At 38.5% G+C, this 24,663-nt stretch overlaps 2 protein-coding genes across 2 annotated transcripts in view; both read right to left on the bottom strand.

Moving 5' to 3' along the window:
* Positions 1–689, bottom strand: part of calcrla (calcitonin receptor-like a) — a 35,496-nt gene extending 34,807 nt beyond the window's left edge. Inside the window, exon 1 of the mRNA XM_083921330.1 lies at positions 578–689. The gene's annotated coding sequence lies outside the window, so the exon portion shown is untranslated. The remainder of the gene's footprint in view (positions 1–577) is intronic.
* Positions 690–4,350: 3,661 nt separating this feature from the next.
* The window catches only part of tfpia (tissue factor pathway inhibitor a), a 65,372-nt gene continuing 45,059 nt past the window's right edge, over positions 4,351–24,663 (bottom strand). Inside the window, exons 3-7 of the mRNA XM_083921546.1 lie at positions 13,624–13,800; positions 12,643–12,717; positions 10,954–11,013; positions 6,036–6,224; positions 4,351–5,828 (exon numbers count right to left, since the gene is read on the bottom strand). Coding sequence (XP_083777672.1) covers positions 5,761–5,828; positions 6,036–6,224; positions 10,954–11,013; positions 12,643–12,717; positions 13,624–13,800 — 569 coding nt within the window. The 3' untranslated portion in view covers positions 4,351–5,760. The remainder of the gene's footprint in view (positions 5,829–6,035; positions 6,225–10,953; positions 11,014–12,642; positions 12,718–13,623; positions 13,801–24,663) is intronic.

Here is a 24,663-nt window from a genome sequence, read left to right as displayed (position 1 = left end):
GGCTGCGTATTAATTCCCTTCCCAAGGCTTTTACGCATCGCCATATAGCATTCTGCCGTAGTTTACAGCTGAGTAAACACTATCAAATCGTGAATGAAAGCTCCACACAGCTGGTAAAGGTGAGTCCAAATATCTCACGAGAACCATGCCGTACATAGTATGCGATATAGGCTACACGATCACGCTCGACGCGCTTGGATGGCGCCCACAGAAGGCTGCTGTTTCACTATCTTCTTCTACCGCATCCATATGTTTCCCGTGCAGATCTTATGGAGCAGAAGGACAACGCCGCTGAACTGGAGCCCGTTACGGATGCTCACACTCGTGTCCAGACGTTTCCCGTGGATCGAGGACACCGCAGCATATTCTGTTAATGCACATGCCTCTGCTCTGTAATCCAGGCGGATACGGTTGAAATGACCTCGATAGAAACGCACGATGAACTGAACAGAATGCCCAGTCAAACCACTGTGCGTTCATTCTTACTCGACGTTACCGCCGCTCAAATAGCATAGAAAACATGGAAGTGACACAACGCAAATGCACACAATTCACGCTGAGTTTCAGCGCGTCCTACCGGTGGGTACAATCCAACAGCAGCGCAGAGGGTTCCGACCGGAATAAAGTCTCAAGGCGATCCCGGAAAGCGTCCCGTGTCTTCGGCGCAGAGGACCAAACACAGCGGATCTCCGGCGCTCAGTGAGCAGCGCAGCTGAGGCGGCTGTCAGGTTGACGTTGGAAGGCAACCCACTACTTCCTGTTACATCACACCGTGGAGCTTCAGCTGGAGGACCTGGAGCTGTGGCGAAGTGTACACAGCGCAGGGTGGTGGGTCTCCACACTCCCACACTCTAATACACACTCCTGAGTAGACTACATTGACTAGTGCATCTAGTCAGTGGGGGAAAGTAAGAACATTTACTCAAGTAGGCCTACTGTTCTTTAGCACGTTTTAAGGTCCAAGCATAGAATAAAAAGCTTTTACTGTCATTCAATTCCATCTTTATTTGAGACTCATAAGAGGGCCCATGACATACAAAAAAACAAGACATAGGAGATTTAAAAAAAAAACACATTACAGTATGCAATTAAATGCATTCATAATTATTATCATTGTAAAAAAAAAAAGTTTATTACAATTACAAAGTGCATGGTTGAACCAGGATTAAAACATTTCAAGCAAATGCAATCAGGTCATTTAAGTCATACAGGAATGAAGTGCATAAAATACATGCATAAAATAGTAAAACCCAATGATAATATAATGTGGAAACAATAACAATAATAACAAACATGATATATTGAAAATAAAACAATGTGGTGATGAAGTTCATATCTCAGCAGTGTTTTCTGAACCTTGATGAGTACCGAGAGCCACACTGAAAAAAGTGTAACATGCCGTTGTTCATTCACACTAATAACTGCCGTTTAAAACAGGATAAAACTGTTGATTTGATTGTGATACTCATTCTTTATGCATTTAGAGACACCAAGTTTGATTTAGACTGAACTAAATATACGTCCAAAGGACCCAAAACAAAGTCTTTGATTTCTCTCAAAAAAATGTTCTCCTTCATGACCTGCAGGTAATATTTTTAGTTTGAGTCAAACGTGAATTGCACATGCGTATTGCACGTTGAACAGTCAGAGCACATGTTAAGTCCAGCAGCTTTCTCTCATGCTTGCCAGACGCACCATTTGACATTGTGGATATCGTCCAAAAATAAACGTAAGTAGCAAAGCCGTTGCTGAAAATTAAAGTTTTAGTGTTATTTTGAATAGCCCAATTTAAGAGGGCTAGCTAGCTAGCTTTGGCGGTGGCTAGCTAACCAGCTTAAATGGGGCGATAGATGGCACCTTGCAGTGCCTTTAGGGATGCTATACAGTGTATCATTTTAGTCAGCGTCTCATAGTCCAGGGTTACTCACATATATCTGCCCTTTTTTAAATTATAACACGTGAGGGCGGATTCCCTTATGTTAATATGTTGCATATGGATCATATGTTAAACATGTATAAATACTTATAATGTAATCTGTCCAATAAAAGTCCAATAAAATGTGGAAAATATAGTTTGGCTATATGTGAATTAATTAACTGGTGTCAATGCAAACATTAATTCATGTTAATTCAGTTAAAAGTGAATACATTAGGTTGGTTCAATTTCAATTCATGAGTTTGGTTCAACAACTAAATCGAAAGAAAAAAATTGGATCAAGGCAAATAATTAAAGTTGAGTCAAGTGCAGTACTATTGTTGACATCAACATAAAAATAATCAGTTCATAATAAGGTACTCAATTTAGATTATATGGAGTCAAATATTGTAGATGTGATATCTGGACATCATTTTTTTTAGTCTGAGCAAGGTTTTACTTTTTTCAGTGTAGTGATGTCCAAATGAAGCTTCATGAAGCATTTTCATTATTGCCTGAGGCCACTAGATTGAGCTCTCTGTTCAACAAAGGGTTGCAAACACACTAAATTACCATTCATTGAGCCTACTTTAAACCAAGAGCTCCATCTAGTGGGGTACACAAATATAGCTAATGTTTGATGAAGCTTCATTTAGATAGCTCTACTGAGAGCAGTTCTTCCTAGGGCTGGTTAAAGCCTCTGATGCTGGTCTCTGACTCATTGAAGTGAAATATAAAATGATGCATTAAAAGTGCCTCACGTGTACAGTAGGGTCAACCGAGGAAATAAACAGTTGACTGGCACTATCCCACCTGGGAAGCCGAAGCAACAAGCTTGTAGCATCATTGTAAGCCTCTTTGTACTTTTCCTATAACTACACCAAAGACGAGCTGTGTGTGCTGAAGGCTCTGATGAACATGTTACATTAACAGAGCACATACTGAACTTGTGATCCAGCATCATTTACAACACTGTCGACAATAATCCATGTCATCATTCAAATCATCAGTGAGTAAATGGAATGGTAGATGAAAAACTCATTTCCTGCCCCTTTTATCTGTACACAATGCAACAAAATTACAATGAAATTACTTTCCTGCTGAACTTCAACTACATTTGAGGCAAATATTGTACTTTACACTCCACTACATGTGATACCTTTAGTTACTTTACAGGCTCAGATTGATAATAAATATGCAATCAACAAATAGATGTATATTATGGATACAAATAAGATTTTTAATCAATGAAGAAATTCATAAGCTACCAGGTAGTAATAAAAAGACAAAGTCCCATCTTTACCAGCTGAAACATTAGAGTAATGAACATAATAATCCATCAATAACTATCATCAATTATATAACCCACATTATTCTGAAATGGGCGATTCTGCTTGAGTACTTTTACTTTTGGTTCTGATGCTAATACTTTTTTACTTTCATTAGCGGGACCTGTATTTGTAGCAGAGTATTTCTACTGTGGTCATGTTAACTTTTATTAAGGATCAAATCTGAGTACTTCTTCCACCACTGCATCTCCAGTTGTCAACCGTTCAAATTGTATTGTTTGTTGTAAATGTTACCTCAAAACTTCATATTGCAAAGCTTCCTCCACACAGCCAGGAATGAAATAGTGGGGAAACACTGAATGATTACGCCTGTACTTTTTACCTTTATTTATTGGTCAAAAGTAATTCAAAATATAATGCACCAAGGCTCAAACATACTCTGTAATCGGCTTTAAAATGTAGACCAAGTGTTAATTGTAGAATGTGATTAGCTCCCCAAATTCCCTGAAAATATACACAGATTAAGACCTTGGTGTCCTGAAAAGAGGCCAAAAAGGTAAGCTTCAAGGCTGGGTCTCATTTAGTGACTTTAACATAATTATCAAAAGGTATTGTTGAAAAAGGATACAAATTAAGTGCAGAATCTGTATCCCTTTAATACCTATATTATTAACAAAAATCCATTACATTGTTTTCACAGAACTGGAATGTTTGACAGTATAAGCCATGGAATCATTTTCCATCCATGTCTTTTTCTCGTGCAAAAATGCTTTCAAAGGCCCATGGAAGTCATGGGATCTGTGATATTTTGGGGCGGAATATCTTAATCTGTGTGAAATTGGCTTGGGAACCGGATGGTTGTTGGTTTAAGTTCCCGTATGGCCCAAGTGGAGTGTGGACTGCTGGACAACTGGCTGGACAAAACCCCCAAAGTGCTCCAAAGGGGCCAATCATGATTGACCTTGCACTTGACCTCTGAATTACATTTGTTTATTAACTGCCAATTACCTTATGTGGATTGACAAATACAATTTTAATTTAACTTACTATAATTTCTTTATGTTGCTTATGTACTGTAAAACATTTTTTACTAACATACAGAGACTGATGCTAAATAAAACATAAAAGGGTGGAAAGAGAATAAAATTTTCAAAGTTTAAAAGTTTATTATAAACTCTTACGGTTCCATTCATTACAGCCATGGTTATACAAGGAGACAGTAAAGAGAACACTGTGCAGCCAACAGGGACCAGTGCTGACATCTTTGTAAACTTACTTTACACAACACTGACCCCCTCTGGTTGTCCTTACCAACAACACAGGCAGGGCTGCAATAATGATTTACATACTGCATAATATTGATTAAAAAAGTGTGTTCATGTTTAATCCAACAAAAATAAAGCAGTCATTACCTTGTTCTCGTCGATTTATGGCTGTGAGGACATGGTCATCTTGATTAATGCGTTTGTTGGAGATCGCTCCATATATAGTTGTGGTTAATCCTTGAAAAAGGATTGTACACCAGTTTAATCTGCTAATGCTACTGTTTATATTGATTAACAAGTGGAGCCGTGGATGGATTACTGAATGGGCCTGCAGGGCATAGTCACAGGGACACCCAAAGAGACATGTAGCAACCAGAAAGAGACTCAATTACCACAAGGAAACAGAAAATGACTACAAAGAGACAAAAATGACTAAGAGACACAATTACTGCAAAGAGACACAAAGGGACTACAAACAGACAAAATGACTACAAAGAGACACAAAATTACTACTAAGAGACAAAATGACTAGAAAGAGATACAAAATGACTACTAAGACATAAAATTACTACAAAAAGACATAATAACTACAAAGACACACAAAATGGCTACAAAGAGACAAAATGACTGCAGAGAGACACAATATGGCTACAAAGAGACAAAATGACTACAAAGAGACACAAAATGACTACAAAAAGATAGAAAGAAACTACAAAGAGGGGGAAAATAACGACAGACAAAAATAAAATACCAAAACAATTACAAAGACCCAAAATGGAGATGTGCATAACGGCTACAAAGAGACCAATCACAAAAAGAGGTAAAACAGCTGCCCAGCGACCCATTGTCTCATAATCCACCCATGGAGCAATACCAAAACCCTTAGAGTAAAGCATCAGTTACTACAGTATATAGACACAGTTAATAAACATTAATTTAATTGTTTAACAAAAATCTCGCTGCGACTTTGGTGTTTCCCATAAAAGTGAGAGTGAAACGATTATATCAGTTTATACAAAAGCATTGATCCACAAATCATCAGTGTAGATAGCTGCTATATTAGATATCAGCAAAACAAATGTGTTTTTGTCAAAAAGATGATGAAATAATGTTGATTATGAGGATCATTGCATTTAGTCACTGCAATGTTAACTCACGTACACTAAACATAATTTTTGTAGTAGCACTGTAGCACTACAAAACAAAAGATATACGTGTAAAGCTAAACAACATATGGACATAAATAGAGGTGGCTCCACAGTAGTGCAGGGTGTAATGCAGAGGCAGGTGCTCAGACTGAGCGATTAACAATGTTGTTTATGTTTTTCCTCCTTATTCGGATCATCTTCTTCCCATGAGCTGCAACAGATCAAAAATAGAATATTCATTTCATGATTTTCCATTAGAGGCTTTCTTAAAGATGACCAATTATATCACACAACGAGAACTGTATGATTAAAAGTACATGTTTGTTCTACAATTAAACTATACTAATTATTGAATTCCAAATGTGTTTTTTTAAAGATGCATTTTGAAAACGGTAAATAATAAATAAAAAAAACCTACCCTTTCTGCTTCTAATGCACTTGTTAATGCAGTCTTTCCGGTATGTGAAGTTGTTCTCGTTTCCCCCACAGCCGCTGTAGTGAAAGATCTGGCATCTCTTGGTCCTTGGGTTGAATGCAAACTTCCTCTCTGCACCCTGACATGTGCCCCTGTCCATTGGACGGAAGCACAGCTCTGTAGGCTTCAGGTCTGCAAACAAGAAAATATCTGTTTTAAATTGGGGTTTCAAACCAATATAACAATCATTTTCATTTTCAATCAGTTAGGACCCAAATGATATACTGGATAGCATCCTGTATCATTTAAATGTTATATCGTGAGGGTCAGGAAGGGGATGGAGGATGTCATGGCTGTAAAGCACCTGTATACAACTTATGCTGTTCGCTTTTTATCAACATCCTCTAAACTTTTAACTCCACATGGGTTCATATCCTCACCCATTAGGCTTCAGTAGGACTTTGGCATAGATTTTGTCCAGTGCTTGCAGGCCCTCAGACTTACATCGACAGATTTGAAAAAGAGACACTTGTTATCATGGCTTCCCACAGGGCTGTCTGAGCTATCATCTTTGATATATTCTCCAGCTTTCTTCATGGTGAGACTCACAGGAATGCTTGTTAGCAACCACAGGGGATCCTCCACACAGCTGAAGGACATATATTTTCATAGGCACGCACTATGACTTCTAATGTCCAATATTAAATCATAGGTCATTCCAGCTGGGGACAATGGAAGCAATGAGAGGATTTGAGGGCTGATTAATCAACCACTTGTAATCATTTGTTAGGATATAGGTGCTGGAGATATGAGTTGGTATGGCCCTATACCTCCTAGTTGTCTCAGTAGGCTGTTATCATCTATTGGTAAGATAGATCAACCATCTGTGTAAATATTAGATGCTCAGAGCAACTTCAAGAAGTTGTGATATGATGTATTACTTAGAAAAATGATAGGGAGTAGTATTTAAAGACTGAAAATGGGGTGGTGGATGGGTCAGATAACACACGACCGGGACAGGAAAAAAAGATCCCTTTTGTATCGTTATACAGCTGAGAAAGCTCTGATGTTGGTAGTGATGATAGTGTAGTTTAATTCGATTTTATTTATAGTGCCAAATCATAATCAAAGTTATCTCAGTACACTTTACATATAGAGTAGGTCTAGAACACACTCTATTAACTATAAGGGATGAGCATGGTGTGATGTCATGCTGATTTGAGCATGTTTTAATGTCTAGTTGAAAAATATTTCCCAACAATCCATGCGTTGCATTTAGTCAAACTGCACAAATCAACAAAATGTTCAAATCCAAAGTATAGTTTCAGATTTTTACTAACAGCAAACAATTATATATTCTATATCGGTGCTGGATGTAAATGAATATATGTAACACTATAAATATCAGTATCATGTGCAGTATTTTGGTCTACAGAGCATATAGTGTATATTATCATATAACCACAAGATGTCAGTCTTTGGTTTTAACATTGTGCTTGGTGGAAGGACACCATTTAATGCTCATTTTCCAGCTTTTGTGACTTTGAAATTAAAATGCCCCCATTCAAATATTATCCTCTAAATCTGTCTCATTTAAGATCTGAATCATTTGTTGTTACTCTGAGACATTGTTGTGCTTACATGCTGGAGATCTCATACCAGACATAAATAATATAGAGGAGGCAGTACTATTGAGGCTCATCTTTAATGTTTCCCTCTCAATATTTTCTGAGTGAAATTGGATTCTTAGAAGGCTAACTCCTTGAGTGAGTTGAATGACACAGGTTATGTTCTCCCATTACTCTTCGGCCTTGGAACACAACAACTGTGATAAATGCTCCCTTACTCCTAATACACAAACACTTTTAAGTGAGGATAAGTGATAAATGGTAAAGAGAGACTGGTGCACTCTGTTTCTGCCCTTTGCCAGCAGAAGCCATTATGCAAGCTGTCTACCATCAATGCATTGCTGCAACGTGACTTTTTACTTTATTACAGTAAAGATATTGGCAGCATCAAGTGGTTTAATAAAAATAACTGTATTTGCTTATTTCGGGGGTTAAAGCCAAACTCTGGATTCTGCTGCTCTGAAGACAAGAGGACTGATTTAATTATGCCTTACAATGGATAATTTATCCCCAAATGTCTGGTGCTCTGGGATTTCTGTAATGAATTCAATTGTAATGAAACACTGCATGTTCTGCTTCTGGCTTGGTGCCTTACTGTCTGCATTTATGTGCTGAGATGAAAAAAAAGTTCTCGTCTTAAAGGACAGAAAAAAAAGGTGATGCGATTTATTTTCCAAACTGGTCAAGGTTACTGGAATTAAAACGAATCGGCAGTGATCAAATGCAGTTTCATGAAGCATTTTCATTATTTTCTGCGCCCAATAGACTGAGCTCTCTGTTCAACAAAGGGTTGAAGACACACTGAATTAGCATTCATTTAGACTTTTTCTTTAAACCAAGAGCTCCATCCAGTGGGCAAAACAAATACAACTAATGGTTCATGAAGCTTCATTTGAACATCACTACTAATCAACAACACAGTAGGCTAATCTCTAATGTTGTTATTCAGACTGAAAACGTTCCTTCTTAAGGTGTGTTCAGACAGAAAGCATTTCTGACCACCACAGTGACTTCCTGGTTGATCCAATAAGGTAGTACCCTAGATTTACAATAGGCTAGCAGCTGCCTTTGATTGCTCAAGGTACAATCTAATATATACATATGTATATGTGTATATGGGTGGGGGACCCCTTGCTTACCCCTGGATGCCCTGTCCTGTCCTCACCTCTCATTGCAATATATTAACACTGCACTATGTAATTAATAATAATTCTTATGGTAGTCATAATCGTGATATATTGGTTCACATTAGGTTATTTATTCTTTTATATATATATATATATATAAAATCTTTTCCTTTTATTATTAATTACCTTATTTACTTTTTATCTGTATTCTATCAACTGTCTATGCCATGTTATGTGTTCATAAATACTGTACCACCTGCCTCCCATTCACATGCACGCATACACACGCACACATACACACACACACATAAACATTACAACACTTATATACCACATATACACATATTGTAACTTCTCATCGTATTCTGTTTATTCTGTTATCTGTTATCTGTACTTTATGTCCACTATCTGTATTTGTAATCCACATGGTGTGATGTATGTCATCTTGTCTATGACTTAATAAAAAAAATAAAATAATAATAATGCAGTTTCTCATTGACCCCCATGTTGAAAAGGCCTCATTCACAGCATAATTAAACCTATTTAAGGCCTCGTACAAAAAAAACATTCTAGTCTGTATGTTTAGGTCATATCTCCATGACAACACTGAGAGGGGTGAACTTTTTTGTGTTTTTATTTTATTGGAGGTTAAAGTGTATGAATAATTAGGGGCGTGGCCTCTTGAGTGACAGCTAGCCTCTGGCCCTCCCTTCTCCTCAGAGGCTAGTTGTGAGGATTAGCATGCTAACTCCATCATTTCAACCTGGACTGCAGCCATTGGTGTCGTGATGTTAGCCCTGTTATGCTAATTAACTAATTGCACTTGCACCATGACTTTCAATATAGCCTACTATCGATGGCACATACACTAGATGCTAATCTAGCTCAAGACTTAGAAAAACTTGTCCATGCCTTTATAACCAGTAGGCTAGACTACTGTAACGGTCTCCTTGCAGGTCTTCCCAAAAAAACTGTCAGGCAGCTACAGCTTGTTCAGAACGCTGCTGCTAGAGTTCTAACAAAGACCAAAAAATGTGAGCACATTACACCAATTCTTAAATCATTACACTGGCTTCCTGTACGTCAGAGAATTGATTTCAAAATCCTCCTGCTCACATATAAATCACTTCATGGTCTAGGGCCGAGGTATATCACTGATATGCTCCCACTACATAAGCCTTCTAGATCACTAAGATCCTCTGAGACCAATCTGTTAGTGGTTCGCAGAGTAAACTCAAACCAAGGGAAAGCATCTTTCAGTCATTATGCAACAAACACCTGGAATAAACTTCCTGAAGATTTGAGACTTTCACCCACTCTGACCACTTTTAAAACTAGACTGAAAACTTTTATGTTCACCTTAGCTTTCTGCTAAATCTTCGCACTTTTAACGTCCGCACTGTTTTTATTATTGTCTATGTTTTTATTCTCTTTGTTTTCCTGTAATGCATTTTAACTCATGACATGTTGTGCTGTGAAGCACTTTGAGTCTGCCTTGTGTATGAAAAGTGCTATACAAATAAAGCTGCCTTGCCTTGCCTTGCCTAATCTGGAGCACCAGGAGGATTCAGGTCTTGAGGGTCGGTGTTTTACAGTCTTTGTACATTGTACTGTGTTGAATATTAAAATTTCCGGCATCCTGCACTTGACTTCCAGAGCCGGTGTTTTTTCCACTAGACTGACACAGGAGTGCCTGTACTTGACTCTGCTGGACTCTGCTACCCTCTTAAAAAAAAAAAAAAGACTCCTGTTCCCTCCTGGTCCCGGAAAAAAAATTTCAGCATTGACTCCCACTCCCGTTTATCTAGTTACGTGTTCTGTTAGTCTAGCTCCCCGTCGGTGGAGCTGATATGGCTAATTCAGTAAACATTAGCCAGATGGATGTAAATCCCTCCCCCCAATGTCACATCAAAGCCCTTTTTTGGTAAGAGGAAATGAGTAGGACTCAAAGTCTGACATGATGGTGACTCCCAGAGGCGAGTACGATTTGGTCAAGTTGAGAGAATGGACCTTGAGGGAGAGGCTACGTCCATTTTTTATAGTCTATGAATTTAACTCATGAGGTTGTAGTCTTTCACGTATTTCTGTGGGGTCAGGCATGCACCGACCATGTATGCATTTTGTTTAATCGACATCAAATTGACATTTACAGTCAAACTTTCTTACCTTTTGGCTCGTGTTTAGTGTCACTTGCTTGCACCTGAGCTTCACTTACAGTCAAATCCCCTGAGAATCAAACACATAAGTGAAAGGATCAGTCGTTTTAAGGAATAGTTCAACATTTTGGGAATTCCTTTCTTTCCCAGAGTTAAATGAGAAGATCGATACAACTCTCACTGGAACCAGTAGGGATAGCTTGGTTATCTCTCTGAAGTTCAAAAAGCTGCCTCTGAGGTTCACAAAAGAACATAATGAACCTAATTTTCCATACACACACAGTGAGATAAAAATGGAGTTTTATGTTTGCTAATGAACCACAGTTTATTCATCTTCCCAGCACTCCCCTGCATCATCTCCACTGGGTTTCCTGGCTAACACTGTGGGAACGGTTTTCTGTCCAGCTGTTGTTGTTGTTGAATTTCAAGATTTGAACTGAGCCAAATGTTTCCCCCTGTCAGTCTTTTTCCTAAGATGGGTTGATTGTCTCCTGGTTGTAGAACCATACTTTACACAGACTTAAGAGTGGCTTCCAAAAATAAATATCCTCAAAACCTTAGAAATATTTTAATGTGTGTTTATGTGATTCACTTGAACACACCTTTTTCCACAATTAAAGGGGTTTATGTTGTTATTATTAGAATGATGTAGAAAGTCATTATGTAATATATGTGCATAATGTAATGATTTAAATTTAAAAAGTACTCACCTTGTCTTCTTACAGCATGTGAACCCTTCTAATTTTTTTCTAGCAACTAGACTTTGACTCTTTGGTCTAGAGGATATTTCCATCAATCAGTTCCAAATTCATAATGTCTCTTGGATGTGTGACAAAACTGAGGACAACAAGATATACTGGCTGATTCTTAGAAGGGAAGGCAATTGTTCCATACATAATTATTGCAGTTACTATTGCATTAGCTGATCCAAGCAGCAAACCATATTGTGCCTGGCCCACACTAAAATGTAACGTAACGTGATGTAATGTAATAATACATTTAACAGTTTTGTTCCTATAATGTGTGGAGAGCAACAATTTGGTCAAACACAGATTAATTCATTAACAACCAGAGTCTGAATGGTTCTGAACTCTTTAAACTGTAAATCACAAACAATCAAATGTGACTGTAGAGTAAACAACAGTTTTGGTGCAGACACTGCACAGAGTTGAATTAACATGCAAACAGTTCTGTTCTTTCTGGCAAAGTTTTTGAACTGCACGTTACAGCGAGCTGGTAGTGAATAAAAATCATCAACATCACAGTTTGGGAGTATATAACGTCATACAGCAAGATTCAAAATCAATAACGGTTGAAAAATGGTAAATATAACTTAACAGTATGTTTTTAGTATGCTATCATTCTTTCTGATGTGTCTGCTTCCTCGTCGTTCACTTACCACTCACAACTGCATTAATTATGTACGGAATCATTATTTCCCATGTTTAGAATCAGCAAGTAAATTCAGTTCAGCATCATCTCTGTAAAAGTTCTCATCTGTCCAGGTCACTGCATATTTTGTTGTCCTTCGTTTTGTGACACATCCAAGAGGCTTCATTAATTTGGAGCTGCTTGATAGAAACGTTCTCTAGACTAAATGGTTTTCTTACATTATGTGCTGATTATTACATAATTAGAAGTATAACAATTATTTTAGATGTAATACTTGAACTAGAGTGTGGTGTACATTCAGTCTTACCCGTTAGTGCTGTTGGCTGCACAACAAATTTTCCAGCAGGCTGTGTGTGGACTTCTGGTGCTTTAGTGGGTTTTTCTATATTGACAAAAAAAATTGAAAAAGTTACATCTGAGACATCGTCTTTCCACAGCTATCCACAGAACATGAACCAAGGAATGAATGCCTATATTTAGAACAGATCTCATTAAATCCCAACAATCAATCAGAATTAAAGTAAGTTAATTTCATTAGTATCAGACTAGAAAGGGTGTTGGTCTGCAAACACGTATAATCTACTAATGAAACCAGACAGAGTCATCCATCTGAAATTGTTATCCATACAGAAGCTTTTCCAATTGATTTTCAGTACAACACGGGCTGCATGCAGTATTGGTCACAGTCGGGCAACTCACTGGTTATTTTCTTTGAAAATTTCGGTATCCAAATTACTTTTAAGTCGTGCCTAAGTCTACCGTAATTGAGTGAGCTTTGGTCACTTTAAAACGATTGAAATGCTAAATAAAGGAAGGAATGTGATTTCATGGTCAGCTTAAATTCATCAAAAAGTTAATTTTCCGAGGTAGAACTATTTTGATTATGTCACCACTCTGAAATGAGTTTGTGCTTGCTGTGCAGCAGCTGTGATCTGCAGAGCCCTAGCTGCCCATGAACCCAGAACTATATACATTTTTATATCTTGAATATACTTTGAGGTATAGGCAGGAAAAGTCATTATTTCTGTTTGGTCAAATGAAAAAGCATACAAATCTCAGGTCACGGTCAACTGCCTTGTCAGGCTGAGAGGTAAAATGCCTTAGGATGAGGTTTTTCTTTTGAAGATACAGTCAATTTTCCACCAAATGACGACATCTTTGGAGCATTCACAGCTGCTGAACACAAAACCCATCCAGACTTAATTAGCGAATAGAACCGAAATGTGGCTGGACAGCCTGGCTGTTTGCCCATTTTTACTGTAAAGGACAAAAGTTCAACCTGGCCCACCTGAGTTCTGACATTTCGCCTGGCACTCTGCCATGCTCCTGAAATTGTTGGCATTGCCAAAGCAGCCGCCATAATAGAAAGACTTGCACCGCTGGCTCTTGCTGTCAAAGACGTAGCGTGTCAACAGCCCTCGACAGGGACCAGGGGCTTCAGCTAAGTGACACGGGTTCTTGTCATCTAGGAAAGAGAGCGAGAACATTTGTTAGAAACTTCCAGAATGCATTCATTATTGAGCCTGTTGCTTAATAAATAAAGAACTAAATAGTTAATTTGAGACATGTCTTTGTTTCTCTTTACACATCAAAGTGCACAGCAGTGCTCAGTTTTACTAACTTCGGTCTGCAAAATAACTTTGATTACTTTTACAGCGGAGTCATTGAACATAAAGATGTAACTTTTATTTGACGAAGAAAGAGTCAGACTGAAGTGGCAAATGTTTGTCAGATTTGATCTGAACATAAAGCCCCAATGACTCTGAAATTGGCTTTGTGAAGAGAGTTTAAAAAAGAACTAAAAAGAAGCAAGAACACATGATGTACTTCACTGCCTTGATTTAGTTTTCAGTGTTCACCAGAGAGAGCTCTTTGCTTATATATGAGTGAATGGTGTATTTAAAAGAGAACAAGAGTTCAACAATATATTTTTCAAAGAAAAACCAAGCAAGAGAAGACCAAGGTAGGGACCAAGGTGCTAACAAGTGGCTCAATGAGACTAAAAAGATTGTCAACAACATTATGCCAAACACGCAAAATCACTCAGAAGCGTACATAGTCATGCGATTGCAATGACGCTAGCTTAAGTGGTCATAAATCATGATTGGGATGTTCAAAACACTTCTTGGTTGGCCCAAAGCAATATGTCATTCCTGCAGCAATCTATGAAAAACACATAGGAAGGAATGATATAATTTCCCAAAGTCTATGTACAGTAAAAGGTCCAATAAATTAACCACAGGCCATGACACAGTTTGCAATCACTGGCCACTCGGACACAGCTCACTCACTTCCTGTGTCCCCAGCGGTACAGTGACACTTCCACTCCAGGCAGGTTTTACTCCCAAAGTTCCTCTACAAACTGAAAAGCCAACACTTCCAGGAAGAACTTTGTTCCCCAGTGAACCACATCACCTCCTCTGACATGTCTTCCTTCTCTGCTTTCCTTACTGTCATATGTCTTTAACAGTACCTCTTACCTCAGTTCTCACTCCCCTTGTGTCACTCTTTGCACTCGTTGCATATATTATCACCCTCAAGTGTCTGAGTATTGGGATCAGGGGATTACAGCTCTGAGCTACTGTTTGACGTTCATCTAAATTCTCCGTCTTTCAGTGTGTAAAGTTTATGTAAGGTTGTTGAAACATATTTCTGTGTGCTGTGTGTCTGCCTTTTCTCGATGGCAATTCGTATAATTTGGCTATCTTAACTTTTATGCCTTTTGAAGTAAAAGTTACAGATTATTTTGACGTCAAATCTATCATAAAAACAGCATTTAGATTCCCTTTAATCTGAAATATAACTTTATATGTTATCGCCTCCTGCAGCGTGAAGCACTCGACAGCAGAGTTCTTTATTTGAATAAGCTGTCAACACGACCTAAAAATTCTACAAGCTAGTGACAGAATCTGTAACACAATAAAAACCATGTCGTGAAATGCATCACTTTAAAACACACTTTATGGGCATTGTCAACCAAGACAGGTGCAACCTGACAAGCCGTGACCAGATGATCAATGTTTTTCAACAGCAGAGTGTGTAATCCAACCATGACAATGTGCTGGGTAGTAGAATCCACTATACAGATGGATCACTTATTATTCATTAAAAAAAGATTATGGTTCTACCTACAGATATTTCTTAAGATTCTTGAAATGTCTGGTGTGCGAAGGTTTTGTTGATGTAATACTTAATGATTACATCACAGTTAAAATGACAACGATGAGGCAACAATCTATAAATGCATAGCCCAAAGGTTGTTAAGGTGGTAAAATAAATAAAACCTTGTTAGTAAAAACTCATTCTATGAACCCAAGGTTTGGCCATACCCACAAAAGTTTATTTGAAATTCTAGTAGAGATCCCAACACATCCAAAAGTACCAAATATACCAAGCTGTATTTATATAAAGATTAGGGCATTTGCCAATGACTACCAAGCGAACAAAATCGTGTTTGCAAGATATTATATTTTACATTTAACTGAACTAAATATAGGCAATGAAATTACTTGGTTAGGGTTAGGAAAGATCATGGATTGGCTAAGAACCAGTGGTCGTCTTGGTGAAAGCCCTATTGTGTCGATTTAGTCAATAAACCTTTCTTTCATGGATTGTAATGACACTTACACAATTAACCTACAACTGTTTTTGTCTACCTTACCATTATGTTATAAAATGCTATTTATATTGTGTTTGCCTTTTTAAGTGTAACTCCACACAAAATATCGAACTTTAACTTAGGGCGCACTCACACTGTCCATCCGTACCGTGCCCAAGCACGCTTCACGGCTAAAGTCTAGTTTGTTTAACCAGTGTAAGCACGCTTGCTGGCCGTGGCCCGGTTGACAGAGGTGGGCTTTTGCCAAGCATTGATGCACATGTATGGGCACGAGCGTGTACACATGTACGAGTCCTGAGACTATTTATATGCGACTGTTCTCCGTGCCGTACATTGAGTGTTTGCTGCAGATTTGGTTGGACCTAGAGGCATTCATGCCGAGACCCAGATCCTTTCAAGTAATGTGAGTACAAGCGGGCCTGGGCTGGAGGGTGAGTGTGAGTGTGCCCTAAAGCTGTAACTTTTATCCCCCAGCAGCCACAATGGGTTTACAACAAGACAGCAATTAGCCGACCACACATTGTGATTTACTGGCTAACAAGCTGGCAAAATGCAAAATCAATCAGACTTGTTAGAAGCTAAATTAGAATTCTGTTGAGACTTCTTTCTAAACCCAATGTGTCCCAACATCTGCCGGAGAATGCCTTACACCAGATACACACTTGCTATCTGGTTTATCTGTTAAGCCTTTGTATAGCTACACTCTAATGAAGTGTGACCATGATTAAAAGGCTATCATCGTAACATCTAAATACATTTACGAGGTGACTTTCTCCTAAAGCATGGGCAAAGAGATGTGTCAAAGGGTACTCTTGTGCTCTCTGTAGAGCAATCCAGTGATGAATAATTCAGAAACACAGCTCCCTATCAACACTGTGAAGGTGGAAGAGGTGATTTGTGTTTTGAGAAGAATTATCGGTCAGCTCTTTTTTCAGGCACTGGGCGTGAACCATACGGTCCATTGTTCCAGAGAGTTTTGGCTGCTTTCCAGAGGGAGCATTAATATTTCAGCCAAACAGATTTCAACATTTAGGTTGGCCTCACATGATTGTGAAGGGGGAGGCTGAGTGTCATACCCAGGTACATGAGATTTGAGGACACTATACAATGAAGCCATTGCAAACTAACAATGTTTGGACAAAACTTTGTATCACCCCATCCCTCCCTTATTCCTTCACTGGCTCAATTGATTTCTCACTGCTTGGTTTCTTCATTCGATTTTCTTCAATACATTTCAACATACTTTGAAAGAGTTTTTTTTATTATTTTGCCTCTAAAGTGCTGACACCGTCTTGGCCAGCGGAGACAAAAGACTGATATGTAATGGAATAGAAATGGAAGCAAAATAAATGAATGGCGTAATAATAACAGTTGCCACTGGATGGAGACAGATGTAATCAAATCACATAGAAATACAATGACCTCAGCAGCAATGTCAGCCTATCCGTATTTTATATACATTATATTTCTGATTATTTTGTTACAATTTTGTTTGCACAATGTAAAGTGATATATACACAAATCTGTTCTAGGTCCATATTTGTAGGCTGTGTTTTTTCTCTTAAACTACAGTTACCACCATGTGGTTGTATGTCTCAACCAACAAGTCAAGTTGCAGTTTACATTCAAACTTTCCAGACTTCCATAATATATGTAGTGAAGACTTTAAAGGAATACAATAAAAGGTATTAACCATATTTTTCTGTGAAACATGGATGTTTCACACACATCTTCAGATCTATACAGTCAGCACAGTTTTAACATTAGTGTCAGTATCTGACCAAATGTCTCTCCTTCTGTTCCTGAGTTATGGTGTTGAATAATGGACAGAAACATTATGATGACACAGTGAAGATGACCTTTGATCTTTAGGATACAAAATGTCATCACTTCATCATTTTTATCCTATGAGACATTTTCACGAAATGTAGGATTCATGAGTCACGGCCGATGTGTTATGGGAGGTCGCCTGGACCTTGACCTTGGACCACCAAAATCTTCTGTACTTGTTCCTGAGATATCTTCTTCGCAAGAATGGGGACAGGTGAACAGTCCGAAAACATAATGCCTCTGGCCATGGCTGTCACTGGCATAGAGGCATAAAAAGCTTGTTTTGTTCGATTAACCCCCCTCTTTACTATAAACTCAACTATACATAGGGATATCCTGGCATTGTCAGATTAATCATCATTAATTCAGATCATATTCGATTTTCCAGGGCTGTTATCAACAGTGCAGACCAAATTGCCTCTGAACTCAGAGCAACAAAGCACCGAAACAATGAAACAACTTAACACTGAAGAACACTTTCATGTTGGGTCACAATCTTACTCATAGGGTAGGGCGATATGGCAAAAATATCATATCACAATTTCTTTACAGTAAAATCAGGATCACGATTTTATCAAGTTTTCACATACATTTTTAATTGTTATGCAAGTTACTAAACAGTGCAACCAAAGTATTTCCCTATGTAAAAATATAACAAGGAACTTAGTCCAAAGAACCTAGTAGAATAAGTTTTGCCAACTTGTGCCAATGGGCATTTAACAAACAGCTACCTAAAGCTACCTGTTTCCTCTGCTGGCTGTGGTGTGACTGGTCTCCATGCTGTCAGCAGGCTGTTCAGCATGCTGTCTGTTTAGGTGGTTGAAAAGGTTCATTGTGTAACCATCTAATGTGCGCACCATGTGTCTGTGTGTGTGGAAGGTTTGGGCAGAAAGGCGGTTTCTGTGACATAATGGCACTCGTTTCTTAAACACATTAGGAGTCTGCGGTTGCATGGGACATTTATCTGGGTTTTTTTCAGCACATATTTAACAGTTATTCCACACATTCTGTGAAAAAGTGTGGACGTGTTTGACGCTTGCGTGCTGTTAGGACATCGCAGTTTCATTTTCCCACTACAGATTTCCTTAATCTGCAAAGTCCTGCCACCTCGAGCAACATCATGTTGTTTGTGCTGTTCTGCTCTGTTCTTTTGCTCCTTTTTGTGCTGTTTTTTTTTTAACAATGTCTGTGCTCACAGACAGAGCATAAGCCCTGAGCTAAGAACAAAAAAAGTGCAACTGTCACACAGAAACACTGTGTTTGTGTCTCTTACCTCTTCAAGCATAGCTGTAAAAGGGACAGCAGACCGAAGGGAAAGTTTGGGACACAATGGTTATGACTCATTGGGGTTTCAGTAAAACAGCAGGACTGGAGCACAAAAGCCTTAGCAGAGATAGAAGAAAAAAGTTTCCCAGTCAGTAAGACAGAATGTTCCTGACATTAGTTTGTGACCTTTCCAAGCACATTCGTGTTTAGCTGTCCCTGGCCTTGTCACCACGTGTAGGAAACATGAGAAGAACTCCCGGTAGAATCATTAAAACGAGAGAGGTGTCAACTAGCAGTTTTTGGAGCGTGTGCTGTTTGTGGAGTTAAAATGTCACTGATGGAACCGCTTGATGATAACAGCCCTGTGGCAGGATGGGTAAAATGGCAGTGCGCAAAAATACGTTGACCCTTGAGATCCGCTTTCTGCAAGGGTGATGACATTTTCAAATGTCTGAGGCTGATAAATAAAGTCCTTCTAGGAAAAAGTCTAGCTTTACCTCCTTCCTCCCTGGGAATCACAGAGGTAAGTGCATTTAAGGAGCTAACGTTACCAGGACACACCGAATTTGTTTCCAAAACTGTGCAATTGAGCGTTAACATATTTCTGTCTGTTCTGTATGATTTTCATATGAACATGTAGATCTAGCCAGTCAGACTTGTTCTCCAGTCAATTGTTCATATCGTTAGCAAAATGGCTACTGCTAGCATACTGACAGGAGGTCATCCCTAGTCGCATTAGCCTATGCCTTCTTTGATTTAATTCAGCATTTTGTTATGGTTAGGGTTAGGGGGTAGTGTTAGAGTCTACATAGGCCTAGATGCCGTGGAAATCCCCTGTGATTGTGGAAAAAATAACAGACCGGGAAACATAGGACCCTTTCTGTGAAAAGTGGGTTTTTAAAGAAAAGGGTCCCATATTCCCCGGTCACATACAAAGCGGGGAAAATACAAGCCGGGGAACATAGGTACGCTCCCACTGACGGTTAGTATCCCAATTTATATATTTTGCTTAGTAGAAATAACGGTTTTATCACTGTCCCTCTTCCTCTGTTCTCGGGCTCTTTTTCTTTTTGCAGAGTTTCCACAGTTACTCCAGTTGTTCTACCATCCGTAACTTACATTACCTGTTTTGTTGAGTTGTAAGCTGTTTTATTGACATGCCTCTGTTATGCAGTGATGCGGTTTATTGTTAAAGGTTATAGGGCAGTTGTGCAATCTTTGAAGCGCTGCTGTTGATGATGTTGATAATGTGGAAGGGAAAATAGTTTGCCATCTTTGTTCAGAGTACAAAGCCTCCATGTTATTATTTTACTACCTTAAAAAATATATAGGCACAATTCAAGCGCTTTCCTCTTCCTTTGTGCAGTAAAGCCAGTCGTCATTTTCCCAGGAGTTCTTACCCGCAGGCAGACAGAATTAAATATTGAAAGTAAGGCTTATAGAAAACCAATCGAAACACCAGTGTTGTCATTTTTCTATGGCCAATGTTAAAATCATCTTGTAAGGGCAAAGTAAAATAAAAAATACAATCAGTGTAAATTAAAAACTGTTGGTAATTTAGTTTCATGTCAAATTAATTTACAAATACATCAGACTTAATTAATTTCACTGCAGTTAAGCTCAAGGCTAACTTATATTCTCCCTAATGGCTTCATTTGTTTCCAGCAATCTCACTCTTGCATTTTTGTAGATAGTTGAGGTTAGGCATTGATCTCAAATGGTTAGGGTCAGGATAGCCCATTGGTTTGGGAGTAGGACCTGAACAAAAAAGGTTTATTTACAAATCAGGTAGTGAAAATGTGTGTGTGTAGTGTTTATTTTTTTGCAGCTTTGAGCTACATTGCATTGTGGGACAATTTCAATAGTGAGCTTATTCAGAAATCAAGTTGTTTTTAGTATGCATACTAATGGTATTTCGTACGCTTAAAAAGGTTTCCTGTGTGGAGTTTTACCTGCTTAGATTCATTATTTCTTACCAATATATATGGTTATACTTGAGGAAATATACTGTTTTCATCAGTGTTAACCTGCTCATTGCCAGGCTTCTTTGCATATTATGGTCATTGATTGTGGATCAGCAGAATCGCATAAAAACAGCAACGGGAATGTGTATAACATCGCCTGCGGGTGGGTTTTCATATGACAAACAAATCAGGGACAGAATTGTAAAAATCACTTTTCTATATAAAAATGAACAAAACATCTCCACTTCCTCCCTAAGTGAAAACTCTCATAATTTTGAAATCAAAGTCTGCTCAGTAGTGATCGGGCGGTGCATCCATGGTTTAAAGACGAATGACGTTAGACCCCTTTTTTATGACATCAAATAACTCATTAAAACCAAACTTATCAGAAAATGAAAACTTGAACATACATCCGCATGCAGGTTGTCCTCATTTACTGTTCGTACAAATAACTACAATTGACTTTTTTACTGCAATTCATAAGCCATGTATTTATTACTTCAGAAATTATGTCAGAAGCAAAGGAGAGGTCAGGCTGGTGTCGGTCATGTCTCTGAGTTACTATGGCAAACCACCACCTTTTTTCTAATCTTAAGTTGTTTTCGTGCCTAAACTTAACCGTCACTGTCACTTTACAGTCGCTGTTACATTATATAGTATTAAATAGAATATTCCATAACATATCATACAAACCCATGACAGAGTTAAATAGAACGTCATATTTTGTAAGATATCATACAAATTGCTGTGCATAAGATTTCTCATCGATTATAAAAATCTGTTGATGAGAAAACGTTGCGGCATGATAAGAACTACCTAAAATACAGTCGGCAAGTCTGGCAGATCCAGTTGACTCAGTCAAATTTCGAATGTTTACAACTCTCACGACCCTCCCCCACTACCACAGAGCTTCTCCGCTCCCTCCCACCGAGTGCTCGTCAGTGAACGTGCACCAGATTCCTATTATCACACCTGTGTCTTCTCTCATCAATCAACAGCATGAGGTACATGCTTCATGGAGGCAGGCTGGCTAAAAGCTCATAGATAGCAACTGCTAACCTCAGTTAGTGTATGCCTAGCTTGAGGCGTGTGCCTGTGATATTGTAACATGTGTGAGGGAGGAGGTGTGCACAAACTGTGAACTGCGCTGAGTGGACAGGATGATACGGGCATAGTGGATTTTTGCAAAAACAAACAACAAGCACGTTTAGGCAGGTTTTTTTTTACTAAAATCGGATGGTTTATATCGTTCTATCAGAGTATAGTGTAGGCTTCAGTGAATATGATCAAACAAATGTTGCAGACTGCAACTTTAAAGTGTGAAGTTGCTACATTTCATTTTACAGTACATTGCATTTTATTTCTCTCCATTCTGCTTGTGACTTTGGCCACTGAGCCAAAGTCACCACCGAGCACAGCCAAAATGGATACAAACATGGAAGTGTGTTTAATTTAGATAAAAGCAACAAACATTAGGTTTTAGGCTGCAACCAGCCATTTTTATTCAACCAAAGACCAATAAAAATTGCTGTGAAACTGTCCTTTGAATGCCATGGAACAAATGTGAGTTTTATAGCTCTGTTTAATGCAGTGTCATTTTCTTTATGATCGCAGCAGGCTTCTTTCTCATGAGTAAGACTGTACTCTCAGACCAGCTTTAATACTTTATAGTCACCTTCATATTTCTGTCCAAGCTGTTTTATTTAATCTCACCTTTGGATCAGCCGGAGCCAAACACTTTTGTGTAGAGTGAAGCGGGACATAAAATGGAGGCACCTACTGCATATGGCAATGCCTGCTGGATGCAAATACACTCTTGTCTGACCGCATAATGTATCCAATCATGTCACGCAATAAGAAGGTGAAGGTTATTCTTTGCCAGTGGGAAAAAGCACTTAGTCACTCCACAAAATAATACGCCATCTAAATACTTTGATAGATGTGTCACTGTCTTCATGCAAGGGCATATTTCATGTTCACACAGGCTTGCGTATTAAAGGTGTATTATTTATCTGCTGTAGATGACAGGTATCATTACACACTCTACACAGCTGTTATGTTAGAATGAAATGAGTTCTTCTCTAGTTTCCTTTTGTGGATGTAGTGTTTTTCACACACATATCTCAGCATTGAGTGGGCTTGAACCGAACCAGCGCAGAAGAGCTCTTCTTACTGTGAATAAATTCCACTCCTGGGGATCTCACGAAAGCTAAGTGCAGTGTGATGAGTGACACGATGTATCCCTGCATTGTGAAGAATGCACTTAGCAGGTATCTCTGTGCTCTTACCAACAGTTGATTGAGGAAGGGTTATGAGAATGCAGCGAGATCAATAAATGTGTTATGTCACTGCAACTTTTAGTCCATCTTTTAGTCAGATTTGCTCACAGTTAGGGCTGAGACTAATGTTATACAGCTGTTTTATATTTATTTTTTACTTAAACGGCCACATATGAGTGAGAAAATGTCTTAAACTAACCTTACAATCTGTAACCGCCATGTTCTTGACGCTGCTGACAGCGGTTGGCCTAAGGTTATGCTGCAGAAGTGTAATAGGAATGTGTGTGTGTGTGTGTGTGTGTGTGTGTGTGTGTGTGTGTGTGTGTGTGTGTGTGTGTGTGTGTGTGTGTGTGTGTGTGTGGATTAAAGAGGGTAACATATAGTTGACAGAGCGGAAGTAGAGAGTTGATGAATTTCAATAAAGTTTACAAAAGAAGTCAACACACAAAGTAGCTGTGTTCGAAATCGTTCTCTATCACAGAAGTAGTGCGCTATATAGTGTGTACGGCACTTTGTAGTGGTGTTCAAATTCACCATGGTTCATTTCATTCACTACATAGTCCACTATTCAATACCCACAATGTCAGCCGATGTACACCAAATTGTACTCCTGCATACCACAATGTGGTATGTGGTCGTGTTTTACAGGAGAAGAAGAAGAAGAAGAAGAAGAAGCAGAAGCGGTGCTAACGGTAGCCAGGTATCTGAGAGCTAACTGCAGTTATGAAGAACCATTACGAAGGAGCTGACTAGTTCCACACGAGCTTATTATTTTATTAGCCATGAGCTATTGAATCTCGCAATCGGGACACACAACTATTGTTAACAAAACCACACCTTTTCATCAGCTGGAGCTGACAGTTCGTCTACTTTACCAGACGAGTTGATCTGAAAGATCAGGAGCTCTTCATAAAATGTTTTGAAATTAGAAAGTTAGTTGCAAACTCACAACTCACAACCCATGAGGTTCTGATGCGGCCGTTATAATCACAGACGGAAAAAAACACGTATCTCCATATTCACTGGTCGAAAACCAGTCCATTTGAGTTTGATTGTGGTTAAATATTTATAATATAATGATATCTACAAATATATGACCATATATAACGACACAATACTGATTTTGACGGCGCAGAGTTCATTCTTTTAAAAATAGTTTTTTTTATTTCCTGAAAAATTATCGTTTTGGACACACAAGGTTTTTGCCCGACAGCGACAATATCAAAATATTAATGAGAAAAGTTATACATTTACTTTGGGTAAATCAATTGTTCTATAAATCATATAAAAAAGTCTTAAGAATAATCGATAAGTCATTAGATTAATTGATTAATCAAAGAAAAACAATTATTTAGTGCAGTCGCACTAGC

This window comes from Echiichthys vipera (genome assembly GCF_963691815.1).
Source record: "Echiichthys vipera genome assembly, chromosome: 10".
In the NCBI taxonomy this organism is placed as follows: Eukaryota; Metazoa; Chordata; class Actinopteri; order Perciformes; family Trachinidae; genus Echiichthys; species Echiichthys vipera.
The sequence above is the reverse complement of the archived record's forward strand: the minus strand, read 5'-3'. Positions and strand labels throughout refer to the sequence as shown.